At 41.6% G+C, this 14,086-nt stretch overlaps 1 protein-coding gene across 1 annotated transcript; it reads left to right on the forward strand.

The window, feature by feature from the left end:
- The first annotated feature begins 4,989 nt into the window (after nt 1-4,989).
- On the forward strand, nt 4,990-11,357 carry LOC144694102 (vomeronasal type-2 receptor 26-like). Its single transcript, XM_078564460.1, has 4 exons — nt 4,990-5,204; nt 6,448-6,778; nt 9,011-9,134; nt 10,264-11,357. The coding sequence occupies exons 1-4, from the start codon at nt 4,990-4,992 to the stop codon at nt 11,175-11,177; spliced, it is 1,584 nt and encodes a 527-aa protein (XP_078420586.1). The 3' UTR covers nt 11,178-11,357.
- Nucleotides 11,358-14,086: the final 2,729 nt, after the last annotated feature.

Raw genomic sequence — 14,086 nt, forward strand, 5'->3', positions numbered from 1 at the left:
GACTTAAAATTTACTCCTTAAATCCATATTTTTTACACAAACATAAGAACAATGATAGGCGAATGCTAACCAGTTAAAATATCCTGCATATTGCAAGCTGTATTAAAGTGTCAACCCTACCAAAAGCCATCTCTCACTTCTCATCAAATCATTTTGGTCTTTGAGTTTCATTCATCAGCAGTGGTATTCCATTCAAATTTCCTGGACATGATTACCACCAACAAGATACAAGTCTATGAACCCTCTCCCACTTGGGTCCTGAAGGACCTGAAGGCACAGAATCTACAGAGATTCCACACTCAGGTCCCTTTAAACAGCCTGGAAGGCTCTGGCACCACTTCAACAGCATCAATGAGAAATGTCCAATCCACAATCCCTTGTGCGTTCTGTTCTCAGTGTCCTGTCATTTCCAACTGTATAAAACACGCAGTAACACAGTCTCTCTGTTATTCTCAGAGGCCTGCTTCAAGGTCAAGATCCTTTCAAAGGTTGGCAAACAAAAACCTGTTCAATTCCAAGAGAGACTTGATTGTTTTCTCATTCCACAAATTGACAATGTTCTGAACTGCCAACGGTAACAAAGATTTAAATCTAGCTCCACTGCAATTAACATTATATTTATCCTTTGCTTCTTAGCTGTTCACCCTCAGGTCACATGAACATTTCTTGGAACATAGAGATGTCATCATCAGGAAACCAATTAATCCTCCTTCAAATTAACCCCTAGTCCACTTTGTTCTTAAAGACACATCACACAAAAGAAAATACAGCTGCATGCACCACACAAAGTGTACCTTTAAAGTAGCAAAGCATGCCACAAAATTTCACGGGACCATTATCCTTCAAAAATATTGGCATTAAGACAAGGAAGGAGGCCCGAGGACCCCTGGGGTAGATGAGGTAAATTATCCTTTGTATTTCCATGACAAAGAACTCTGCACCTATCAATGAGGAAGTATCAATCCAATTATGTGCAAAAATCCTGACTTGGGATTTGGATATCTGCATTGCATTTCAAAGATACAAACAGTATGGAATCATCAATAAACCAATATTTGTCAGTTTACCTGTTCCAAACTGAGCTGTGAGTTTGATGGCTATTCCAATACTTCAGCGCATAATTTAGGCAGATATTTCAGTTTAACGGGGTGGTCGTTGGAGGAGGGGTGGAGGGATGTGTGGTGCAGTAACATATTGAAGAAGAATATTCTTTAGGATCAGGTGTTAAATCAAGGAGACCATGTCTTTTTTAGGTGGACATAAAATGTCCCAGGGCAAAAATCTAAAAGGAGCAGTGGAATTTTCCTGGTGTGGTTCTCACAATTGGTCCTCATCCAACTTCGCACATTGAAGCAGATTATACGCTAATTTATTTCAATCTGCTTGTTAAAATTTACTGTGCACATTTGATCACAGTATTCACCTACATAGCAGCAATGGTTGCATTTCTGAAGTATTTCTTTGTCTCTGGAGCATTTTGGGGACTTCCTGGGACTTCAAGCTGCTAATTTAACACATTTTCTTTTCCTTTTAATAGTAACGTTTCTCCCAGCTTCCCTTTCATTAAGATTACAACCTTCATCTGGCTAGGTGCAATGAGGAAAACATAAGAACTAGGAGCAGGAGTAGGCAATTCAGCCCCTCGGGCCTGCCCTGCCATTCAATACGATCATGGAGGATCTCATTTCGGCCTCAACTCCAATTTCCCGTCCTCTCCTTGTAACCTTTCAACCCATTACTAATTAAAAATCTGTCTATCTCCTCCTTAAATTTATTCAGCGTCCCAGCATCCACTGCACTCTGAGGTAGTGAATTCCATAGATTCACAACCCTTTGAGAAAAGTAATTTCTTCTCATCTCCGATTTAAATCTACCGCCCCTTAGCCTAAGACTATGGCCCTTCGTTCTAGAATGCCCTACAAGGGGAAACATCTGCTCCACGTCTACTTTGTCTATCCCCTTTAGCATCTTATATACCTCAATTGGATCTCCTCTCATCCTTCTAAACTCTGGCAAGTATAGGCCTAAACTGCTCAACCTCTCCTCATAAGACAAGCCCCGCATCTCTGGAATCAATCTAGTGAACCTCCTCTGAACCGCCTCCAATGCAACTGCCTCCTTCCTCAAGTAAGGGGACCAAAACTGTGCACAGTACTCCAGGTGTGGTCACACCAATGCCTTGTACAGTTGCAACATTTTTATTTTTATACTCTATTCCTTTAACAATAAATGCCAAAATTCCATTTGCCTTCCCGCTATACCTGCATACTAGCTTTCAGCAATTTAACAATCAAGTTACAGATTTCTATGGGTGTACTCTTTCAAAACCTTACATAATTTTAAAGGCCTCCATTAGGTCACCCCAAACTTTCCTCTTTCCAAGAGAAAAGAGATCCAGCTTGTACATCCTTTCCTGATAGGTATGGGTTCGCAGTTCTGGTATGACCCTAGTAAATCTCTTTTCCACCCACCCTGGTGCCTCAATCTTATTGTTACAACATAGGAACCAGAATTGTACTCAGCCCTCCAAATGTGATCAAATCAAGGTTCGATAAAAATTTTAGCATAACTTATTTACTTTTCAATACCATCCATTTAGAAATAAACCCTAATGCATGGTATGATTTATTGATCTGCATCAATCTTGTAGTGATTTCTGCATTTTTCTTCTAGACCCCTTCATTCGTCTACCCCATTTATATTCTACTTCTCCAGGTAATCTCTCACCTTTTTATATTTTTTCTTACCAAATTACAATACCTCAAAATTACCTATGTAGAAATTAATTTGCCAATCACATGTGATTCTGCACATTTATTAATGTCATAGGAAGATGGAAGAGGAGGCAGTAACTCAAACCTTTGAGCCTATTCCACCATTCAGTGAGATCATGGCTGACCTGTGGCCGAACTCCATATACTGACCTTTGCTCTATTATCTTTATTCCTAGTTGACAAGTGTAGTTGACAGAAATTGATCAATCTTAGCTTTGAAATTACCAATTGACCCTGCATCTACTGCCATTTGCGGACGAGTTTCAAACTTCTACCACCCTTTGGGTGCAGAATTGTTTCCTAATTCCACTTCCGGAAGGTATGGCTCTAATTTTAGGCTGTCTCTCCCAATCCTAAATTCCCCAACTAGCAGAAATAGTTTATCTCCATCTACCCTATCATTTCCTCTTACTATTTTGAAAAGGTTGATCAAATCAATTTTTAGTCTTCTAAATTCCAAGGAATACAGCCCTAGTAAATCTCTCTTCATGATTTAACACTCAGTCCAGGTAACTTCTGAGTACATCTATGCTGCACTTCCTCCAAAGCCAATTTACCTTTCCTAAAGTGTGATGCCAGAACTGAAACAGCGCTCCAGGTGTGGTCTAACCAAAGCTTTGTATATAGAGTGGTAGAAGTTTGGAACTTGTCCGCAAATGGCAGTTGATGCAGGGTCAATTGGTAATTTTTAATCACTTCTAACCCACCATTTTCTAGTCCTCTAGACTCAAAGGCCAGCATTCTTTTGTCCTTTCTCATTTCTTGTTCCTGTCTATGGCAGTCCATTGTAATTGGTTGTCGCCCACTTCAGAATGGATTACCCCCACCCCCAGCCCTAAATTTGGTGACGTCCGCAATTTAGAATTTCTGTCTTTGCTTCCAAAGTCTAAATTGTTAACATAAATTGTGAATAGCAGTGGTCGCAACACGGATTCTTGTGGGATTCCACCTCCCACCTTCTGCCGCCCTGAATACCAACTCTTTCCCCCTAATACTTGTTTTCTGCCTTGCAACCAACGAGGTACCCATTCTTCTTGTAGAAACCTTTAAGACATCCAATGAAAATTTTTCACTTCTCCCTAAACAGTCGTGTCATGAACCAGTGTTGCACGAATATAATGCAGAGTGTGCACAATATCTTTATGACTACCCTCAGTGCGGCTTACAGAACGGCGCAGTGCGTAACAACTGCCAATAAAGCGCAAATATAACAGTCTGTGACCGCCGCTTCTGTTTCTGCATAGTTCAGTGGGCATTTCGAGTGCGGATAAACAAAATACACGATTAAAATCACATGGAGGCAGACCTTGACTTTATGCAATACTGTAAAAAAAAACTAACTCAATGGCGGAACAGGCTTGAGTTGAGGGGCTGAGTGGCTTAATCCCGTTCCTATGTACTGGAAAAGGATAACAGCGACAGTTTTGGAGATTGTTAAATCTACTTTATTATTCATTCACGGGATGCGGGCCTCGCTGGCTTATTACCCATCCCTAGTTGTCCTTGAGAAGGTGGTGGTGAGCTGCCTTCTTGAACCGCTGCAGTCCATGTGGTGTGGGTGCACCCACTGTGCTACGAATAGTAGAACGTGCTACCGACTCGCCCTCACCCTGTTTACAGTACCGCGCAAAGCCAAGGTCTATCACATGTTTTGCTAACTCATCGTTTACTGCATGACCTTTTCTCAACTGAATTTTGTTACACGTGGGAGGCAAAATACTGTAATTAAATGGCATTCCTATGACGAATACCTTGATCTGATAGGCATCAGAATGCAGCTTGCTTTCCATCGCTAGTAACATTGATTGTCACTCTTATTTTGTATCGGATTTACTTTCAAGCAATAACTGGTAAACTCTGATAGATGTGCAATATAATTCGGATCGGGACGATGAAAGGATGTTAATTTGATCTCCGCCCATGACAATATGGTTAATTTCGCGAATTGGCGCTCAAGTGCCAGGCTTGGGTCTTCGGGGAGCTCGGTGTGCCAAAACTGCACCTGCTGACAAGAGCTTTTATTTTTTGCTTTTACGCTTTGTTCTTTTTCTGAAATAAACTAAAGGGATATTTTGATTTCTTTGGGGGATTTGTCGGAAACTTGTGTAATATTTGTGGAAAATCAGACCAATTTTCGCTCAAGACTTGAGTATAAAATGAACAGTGGCAAGACTACTAGATCTAACTGCAGTTAATGACACGAGCAACGTTAGCAATGTATCGCCAGTTGGTTCTGGTGCTGCTGTTATTTGATTTTTTCCCAGTCCACGCCACGAATGAAGGAACCTGCGAACGTTGGGGGCTGGATGATATGATGGACCTATTTAAGGACGGAGATATCATTCTCGGCGGGATTTTCCGAGTGCACGCCAAAGTGAATCATCGCGACCTTACATTCAAAATTCAGCCGGAATCGTTGTCATGCACAAAGTCGGTAGAAGTTTCCAATTCAATTTTAAAAATGTTTGATTTCAGTTGCATTTTTACTATGGGGTTTTCGGGCCAAAAGATTTTAATGGGCATGTTGACAACGGGTTTCGAAGTAGAAGTAATTTAAGATTTAAAATTTCTTCAAATATCAGTCAGAAATTATCGATTTTTAAAAGAAATTATCCACTTTCCTAACATAGCTCATAGGATTAGCGAAAACAGCTTATATTGTCTTGCGGGGCTCCGTTTAGTTCATGAAGCCGATTTAAAACGGGGGAAGTACTTTGGACTCGGCAGTGTTAATTTGTGAAGCAAAGAATTTCGAGTCTAAGGCCAAATTTGTCACGTTTTCGGCGGAATTTTACGCCAGCGAGATTTAATGGACTTCGAAAGGCTCGCCGCGTTTTCCGGCCCCGTCTCCACAGCGGCGGGAACCACAAAATTCCGACTCATGTCTGTGTGTGTCCGGCGCTTGCATATATCATGCATCTTACTATATGTATGATATTTTCCACTCATTTTAATCACATTACAATTCCAGGGACATGTAATTAACTGCATTTTACTCCTCTGTTATTTGAAGATTTGTTGCCTATTGCCCTTTCATTGTTACCAGTTGCGGAAATTCAGCGCACCATTCGTTATGATGTGCCCGTGCCCATCACTTTCAATAGATTTACTTAGGGCTGATCCCGTGGACGGAATTCGTTCGGACCACAAAGCCGGAGGCGTTTCTGCGCGGAGAGCGTCCGGCTGTGGGGTCGAAACCGACGTTTCCCAGCCGAGGTACGAATTTCGTGCTTCTGAGTTCGCCAGACTCCCATCTCACGTCCGCTGACAGCAAGGCTGGAGGAGGAAATGCAGGGACTGGCGATTTGTACATCTACAAATGCTAGCCACAGTCGAACTTCAGTTGGGAACCCATGAACAACAAACGCGCGAGTTGCTCAAAGTTAATAACCAAAACCAATGTCAACATGTGTGAAGCAAAACATAAATAAAAATACCTGGAAAAACTCAGCAGGTCTGACAGCATCTGCGGAGAGGAACACAGTTAACGTTTCGAGTCCGATATGGACTCCTGTGTTCCTCTCCGCAGATGCTGTCAGACCTGCTGAGTTTTTCCAGGTATTTTTATTTTTGTTTTGGATTTCCAGCATCCACAGTTTTTTTTTTTGCTTTTATCATAGGTTCCGCGGATATTTATTTATTTTGCAAATTTTTCGAAAATGTATTCCCACAGATTCTGGTTCAGATTTTTTCGTTTCGCGCTCACTATGATATTTGCCATCGACGAAATAAACCAGGATTCAACTCTGCTTCCCAATATTACACTCGGGTATCGGATTTGCGATGCATGCACCACGCCGAGTTTATCGCTGAAAGCAGCATTTGAGTTTTTGAACGGACGCCCGGGTATATCACTGAATAATCCCTGTAAAAGAACACCAATGGTTTCTGCTGTTGTGGGTGATTCTGGATCCTCGCAGTCTTTAGCAATAGCGACTTTAATCGGCATTTTCAGGATTCCCATGGTAAGTCACCAGTTACACTATTATCACAGTAAGTGTACAGTAGCAGAAACAAAAAAAAAAGTCCACTTCCATTTCGACATAGAATCGCCCCAACTGTTTCATTAAGTGGAACTATTTCTTTACATATTTAAATATTGGAATCGTAGCAATAATGAATTTATTTTCAATATTTATTATTTGTGTAACACGATATTGATTTCATTCACTCCGTTGAAAAGTTTATAGGATAAACTTTCAGTGTTCCTCTTTCGAATCAATGCGACAAAAATTGTGGAAACTATTAATATCCTGCAAAGTTTCGGCCATCGTGACTCAGTGGTTGCTTTCTCTCCTCCTCAAAATCTATCAATTGAACCATGCCTTTGGCCACCTCTTGTGTGTCTCCAAGCTACTTTCGGTGCTTAATGTCACTCCTTTTATACAAACTTATGAACAAGGAGTAGGAGTAGACCATTCAGCCCCTCAAGCCTTCTCCGCTATTTAATAAGATCATGGCTGATCTGATAGTAACTGCATCCTGCCTACCCCTGATAACCGATCACCCCCTTGCTTACCAAGAATCTATCCGCCTCTGCCTTAAAAATATTCAAAGACTCTGCTTCCACTGCCTTTTCAGGAAGAGAGTTCCAAAGACTCACGACCCTGTGAGTGAAAAAAAATTCACCTCATCTCAAACAATGACCCCAGTTCTAGATTTTTCCAAAGAGGGAACATCATCTTCACATTCACCCTGCCAAGACCCCTCAAGATGTTAAAGGTTTCAATCAAGTTACCTCTTAGTCTTCTAAACTTGAGTGGATACAAACCTAACCCATCCAACCTTTCCTCATAAGACAACCTGCACATTTCAGGTATTCATCTGGTAAATCTTCACGCATCTACATCCTTCCTTAGATAAGGACCAATGCTATACACAGTATTCCAAATGTGGTCTCACTAATGCCCTGTACAACTGAAGCATAACCTCCCTGCTTTTGTATTCAATTCCCCTCGCAATAAATGATAACATTCTATTAGCTTTCCTAATTACTTGCTGTACCTGCAAACTAGCCTTTTGTGATTTGTGCACTAGGGCACTCAGGTTTTTCTGAATCTCAGAGCTCTGCAATCTCTCACCATTTAGATAACATGCTTCTCTTTTATTCTCCCTGCTAAAATGGACAATTTCACATTTATTAATTGAATTTAAATTCCACCAGCTATGATGGTGGAATTTGAACCCATGTTACGAGAGCGTTAGCCTGGGCCTCTGAATTACTAGCCCAGCAATATTACCTGTACACCGCCGTCTCCTCTGCCTCCTTGGCTAGACAGCAACCCCATCTCAAAGCATTGCTCCTCACCCTCAACAATAGTTCAGCCAAGCGCCCTCATGCCTAATCTTGACTATTTCTCCATCTGTCCTACAAATATGGAGCAGGCTCGAGGGGTCAAGTGGCCTACTCCTGTTCCTAATTCATATGTTTTAATTCGTATGTTCTTTTCTCCCTAATAATGAATCCAAAAATTAAGCTGAAAACCAACCAATGAATTGAGCTGGCATTTGCATAACATATTACAATCACAATAACAATAACGCTCTGAGAATTGTTCATTCAGAGAGCTAGTGCAGATACGATGGGCCAAGTGACCTTCTTCTGTGCTGTAAAAATTGTGATTCTGTGATTCTGAATGACTTGTAGCTTATGAGCAGGAAGAAGGGGTCGGCCAAGGAGAATGCTACAAAAGTCAAGCCCTGAGGTGATAATATCATGGATTGCGGTTTTGTTGGTGGGGGGATTGAGCTGAGGGAGAGGGGTTCAACACAAAAATAAGAACATTACAACATAAACATTAATCAGGCTTTTTTTGTTGTTATATTACCGTGTAATGCTAATGATTCTGATAGACAATTTGAGAAGTGTAAAGCCGGAATATTGAATGAAAGTCAGACTGGCTAGATTTTAACACCCAAGTGGTAAATGATGTTTTTCATCTGAAAAGCCAGTGAGATTTCACATCAAAGATGATAACAACTTGAGGGTAGTAATGTTCATAGAAAAAGAAGACAACAATAGCCCCATAATCGGTAACCTAATGAACTGAAAATCAATATATGAAATGCATCTGAGTCAGATGCAACAGAAGCCTAAGTTTAATTTTAGAAGATCATTATGACATTTCTGTTTGAAAACCACATGCATACCAACAAAATAACAAAACTGGTTTGCATTTTCCTTTGACAGATGAATAGTTTGAATTCCTGATTGCAGTATCTTATCTTTTTTTAAGGTTCCAAAGGCAACTTGTTCTGAGAGTTGTACTCCTGGAAAAAGGAAGGCAACAAGAAAGGGACAACCCGTTTGTTGTTTCGATTGTTTACCATGCCCTGACGGTGAAATTAGTAACATGACTGGTAACAAGAAAAAATGGGTCTTCAAATTGTAAAGTGGGATACTATGTATAAATGCACTGCAGAAATTCCAATGTGACCTATTTGAACATTGAGATCAAACCATTGAAAAAGCAATATGCAGATAAAAGCAAAATGCTGTGGATGCTGGAGATCTGAAACAAAAACAGAAAATGCTGGAAAAACTCAGCAGGTCTAACAGCATCTGTGGAGAGAAAAAAACAGAGTTAACGTTTTGAGTCCTTCTTCATTGCAACTTGAGTACAATAGGCTGACACTTCAGTGCAGAAATGAGGGAGTGCTCCATTGCTGATGTCAGTAAAATATTGCATGTGTTTATTTGCTAGGGAGGGAAAGTTCCGATCAATATTTATCCCTCATCCAAAACCTAAAACATATCATCTGGTAATAGTCACATTTTTGGTGTGTGGAACATTGGTGAGTGCAAATGGGCTGCTGTGTTTCCTACAGGTCAGCAGTTACTACACTTCAAAGGCATTTACAAAATAGATTGGAGAAGTTATGACTGTTTTCCTTGGAGACGACTGAGAGGAGACTTGATAGAAGTATCCAAAACCATGAGGGGTCTGGACAGAGTAGATAGGGAGAAACTGTTCCCACTCGTGAAAGGATCGAGAACAAGAGGCCACAGATTTAAAATAATTGGCGAAAGGAGCAAAAGTCAAGGTCTGGAATGCACTGCCTGAGAGGTCGTTGGAGGCAAATTCAACTGAAGCATTCTAAAGGGAATTAAACTGTGATCAGATGAGGAAAAATATGCAGGGGAGAAGGCGGGGAATGGCACTAAATGAATTGTTCATCCGGAGAGCTGGTGCAGACACGATAGGCTGAATGGCCTCCTTCTGTGCTATAACAATTCTAAGATTCTGTGTGATACTTCACTGGCTGGAAAGGGCATTGGGATGGTCTGAGGTTGTGAGTTGAGTTTTTATAAATGCAAATTCTTTGTTTTCTTTTTGGTGAAATGAAGGAGAGAAAATTCGGAGACTACATGAGCATCAATACATTAGTATCCCATGATACAATCCTCATATTTTTAGATATTCTGTGAAACATTTTTTCATATTATTTGGAATGAATGTTCTTTTGAAAACTGTTTCTTTCTCTTTAGATGCTACAAATTGTATCAAATGCCCTTTGGAGTACAGGTCCATTCAGAAGAGAGATCGGTGCATACCAAAAGAAATTGAATTCCTTTCATTTGGAGAGACCATGGGGATTATTCTGGTAGTAGTGGCATTGTTAGGAACCTGCATCACGCTGGGTATCTTTTCTACATTCTATTTGTACAAGGATACTCCTGTTGTTAAAGCCAATAATTCTGAATTAAGTTTTCTCCTTCTTGTAGCATTAATGTTATGCTTTCTGTGTTCAATCACATTCATTGGAGAACCCTCAGTCTGGTCTTGCATCTTACGTCATACAGCTTTTGCTGTCGTTTTTGTTCTTTGCATATCATGTATTTTGAGTAAAACGGTTGTTGTGGTGATGGCGTTTAATGCAATGCATCCCAACCATAATATAATGAAGTGGTTTGGCCCAACACAACAGCGGCTAACTGTTGTCTTGCTTACAATGGTACAATGCTTAATATGCACAGTCTGGTTGAGCACATCGCCTCCCTATCCTCGGAAAAGCAGTGATTATGCAAAAGACATAATCATTTTTGAATGCAATGTAGGTTCTGTAATAAACTTTTACTGTGCTCTGGGTTACACTGGATTCTTATCTTGCGTGTGTTTTGTGGTCGCTTTTCTAGCTCGACAACTTCCCAATAATTTTAATGAAGCGAAACACATCACTTTTAGCATGCTTATTTTTTGTGCAGTGTGGATTACTTTCATCCCAGCTTATATAAGTTCTCCTGGGAAATATGCTGTCGCAGTGGAGGTATTTGCTATTTTGGCCTCTAGTTTTGGTCTGCTTCTCTGTATTTTTGCCCCAAAATGTTACATTATCCTGTTTAAACAAGCAGAAAACACGAAGAGGCACATTATGGGTAATAAGGGCTCCCAGACACTTTAGAAATTATTCTGATACCTTGCAATATTGGTTAAGCAGTAAAACTATTATACTCCATATTTAAAAAATGTTTTCATCCAATTGTTATGTTTTCATGCATTTCAACTGAGAAATATGTGGACATAGATGCCCCATAGTATTTGTGTTACTGAAAAGGTTGTTTGCCAGGATTGGTAATAAAGGTTTAAGTCGAACATTGTTTTATCTTATGTGCACACTATTTCATATTGATCAATTTCTTTCTCAACCCAATGATTTATTAATAAGGAATATTAATTTGATGATGTATTGTTTCCTAAAGTAAAGCTCTAAAAAAAAAAGCCATCATCCAATGCGCACATCAGCAAATTACATAAATTAAATCCCCCAAAAAACAGATTAATTGGGGATTGATCACCTTGCTACACATGGGATCTTCATACACATTAGATTCAAACTGCATTTGTTCACATTACCACAGCAGCTGTCCAATAAAATTCAAGTGCTTTGGAATATTTCTGAGAGATTGAAAGGTTCTGTACGGATCCAAGTCTTTTGCCCTTTTTGTTTAAGGAAGACCTGTATTTATACCAAGCCAGTGTAAGATTCTTTTGTGCAAGGGATTTGGACCTGACACCAGCTTGTTGTGGCAAATTTATTTTATTCTCACAAAACAGAGATCAACACATTACAATGTTTAAGGAGTATTTTACAGTATAAAACAGATCATCACTTCTAAGTACAAAAACAAAAATACCTGGAAAAACTCAGCAGGTCTGGCAGCATCTGCGGAGAGGAATACAGTTAACATTTCAAGTCTGTATGACTCTTCGCCAGAACTAAGGAAAAATAGAAAAGAGGTGAAATATAAGCTGGTTGAAGGGGGGTGGGGCAGGTAGAGCTGGATAGAGGGCCAGTGATAGGTGGAGATTGCCAAAAGATGTCATAGGCAAAAGGACAAAGAGGTGTTGACGGTGGTGATCTTAGCTAAGAAATGTGCTAATGGTGACATTAAGGATAGAAAGGACGAGAAAGGTACAGATAGCCCTAGTGGGGATGGGGTGGGGGGGAAGGGATCGAATTTGGCTATGAGGTAAAGATAAAACAATGGATGGAAATACATTTTTAAAAAATGGAAATATGTGGGAAAAGAAAAATATATATAAATTATTGGGGAAAGGGGGATAGGAAAGGGGGTGGGGATGGAGGAAAGAGTTCATGATCTGAAGTTGTTGAACTCAATATTCAGTCCGGAAGGCTGTAAAGTGCCTAGTCGGAAGATGAGGTGCTGTTCCTCCAGTTTGTGTTGAGCTTCACTGGAACATTGCAGCAGGCCAAGGATGGACATGTGGGCATGAGAGCAGGGTGGAGTGTTGAAATGGCAAGCGACAGGGAGGTCTGGGTCATGCTTGCGGACAGACTGAAGGTGTTCTGCAAAGCGGACACCCAGTCTGCGTTTGGTCTCTCTAATGTAGAGGAAACCACATTGGGAGCAGCTAAGGCAGTAGACTAAATTGAGGGAAGTGCAAGTGAAATGCTGCTTCACTTGAAAGTAGTGTTCGGGCCCTTGGACGGTGAGGAGGGGGGAAGTAAAGGGGCAGGTGTTGCACCTTCTATTGTTGCGTGGGAAGGTGCCATGGGAAGGGGTTGAGGTGTAGGGGGTGATGGAGGAGTGGACCAGGGTGTCCCGGAAGGAATGCCGCCAGGGGGGGCGAAGAGAAGATGTGTTTGGTGGTGGCATTATGCTGGAGTTGGCGGAAATGGCAGAGGATAATCCTTTGAATGCGGAGGCTGGTAGGGTGATAAGTGAGGACAAGGGGGACCCTATCATGGTTCTGGGAGGGAGAGGAAGGTGTGAGGGTGGATGCACGGGAGATGGGCCGGACACGGTTGAGGGCCCTGTTAACCACCGTGGGTGGAAAACCTCGGTTAAGGAAGAAGGAAGACATATCAGGGGAACTGTTTCTGAAAGTGGCATCATCAGAACAGATGCGACGGAGGTGAAGGAACTGAGAGAATGGGATGGAGTCTTTACAGGAAGCGGGGTGTGAGGAGCTGTAGTCGAGGTAGCTGTGGGAGTCGGTAGGCTTGTAATGAATATTGGTGGACAGTCTATCACCAGAAATTGAGACAGAGAGGTCAAGGAAGGGAAGGGAAGTGTCAGAGATGAACCATGCAAAAATGATGGAGGGGTGGAAATTGGAAGCAAAATTAATAAATTTTTCCAGGTCCAGACGAGAGCATGAAGCAGCACCGAAGCAGTCACCAATGTACCGGAGAAAGAGTTGTGGGAGGGGGCCGGAGTAGGACTGGAACAAGGAATGTTCCACATACCCCATAAAGAGGCAGGCATAACTGGGGCTCATGCAGGTACCCATAGCTACACCTTTTGTAGGAGGTGAGGGGAGTTTAAGGAGAAATTGTTCAGTGAGAGAACAAGTTCAGCCAGACGGAGGAGAGTAGTGGTGGATGGGGATTGTTGGGGCCTCTGTTCAAGAAAGAAGCAGAGAACCCTCAGACCATCCTGGTGGGGGATGGAGGTGTAGAGGGATTGGACGTCTATGGTGAAGAGGAGGCAGTTGGGGCCAGGGAACTGGAAATTGTTGATATGATGTAGGGTGTCAGAGGAATCATGGATGTAGGTGGGAAGAGACTGGACAAGGGGAGAGAGGATGGAGTCAAGATAGCAAGAAATGAGTTCTGTGGGGCAGGAACAGGCTGACACAATCAATCTGCCAGGACAGTCCTGTTTGTGGATTTTGGTTAGGAGGTAGAGGCGGGCCGTCCGTGGTTGGTAGACTATGAGGTTGGAAGCTGTTGAGGGAAGATCTCCAGAGGAGATGAGGCCAGTGACAGCCCTAGAAACAATGTTCAGTGGTGGGGTCATGGTCCAGGGGGAGGTAGGAGAAGTGTCTGCGAGTTGACGCTCAGCC

The sequence above is a fragment of the Cetorhinus maximus genome, chromosome 19 (genome assembly GCF_964194155.1).
Source record: "Cetorhinus maximus chromosome 19, sCetMax3.hap1.1, whole genome shotgun sequence".
NCBI classification, from domain to species: domain Eukaryota; kingdom Metazoa; phylum Chordata; class Chondrichthyes; order Lamniformes; family Cetorhinidae; genus Cetorhinus; species Cetorhinus maximus.

Coding starts and splice junctions, on each gene's coding strand:
- LOC144694102 (XM_078564460.1), top strand. CDS start 4,990: ATGTATCGCCAGTTGGTTCTGGTGCTGCTGTTATTTGATTTTTTCCCA. Junction 6,779..9,010: donor ATTATCACAGTAAGTGTACA/GTAGCAGAAACA, acceptor TCTTTTTTTAAG/GTTCCAAAGGCAACTTGTTC. Junction 9,135..10,263: donor TGAAATTAGTAACATGACTG/GTAACAAGAAAA, acceptor CTTTCTCTTTAG/ATGCTACAAATTGTATCAAA.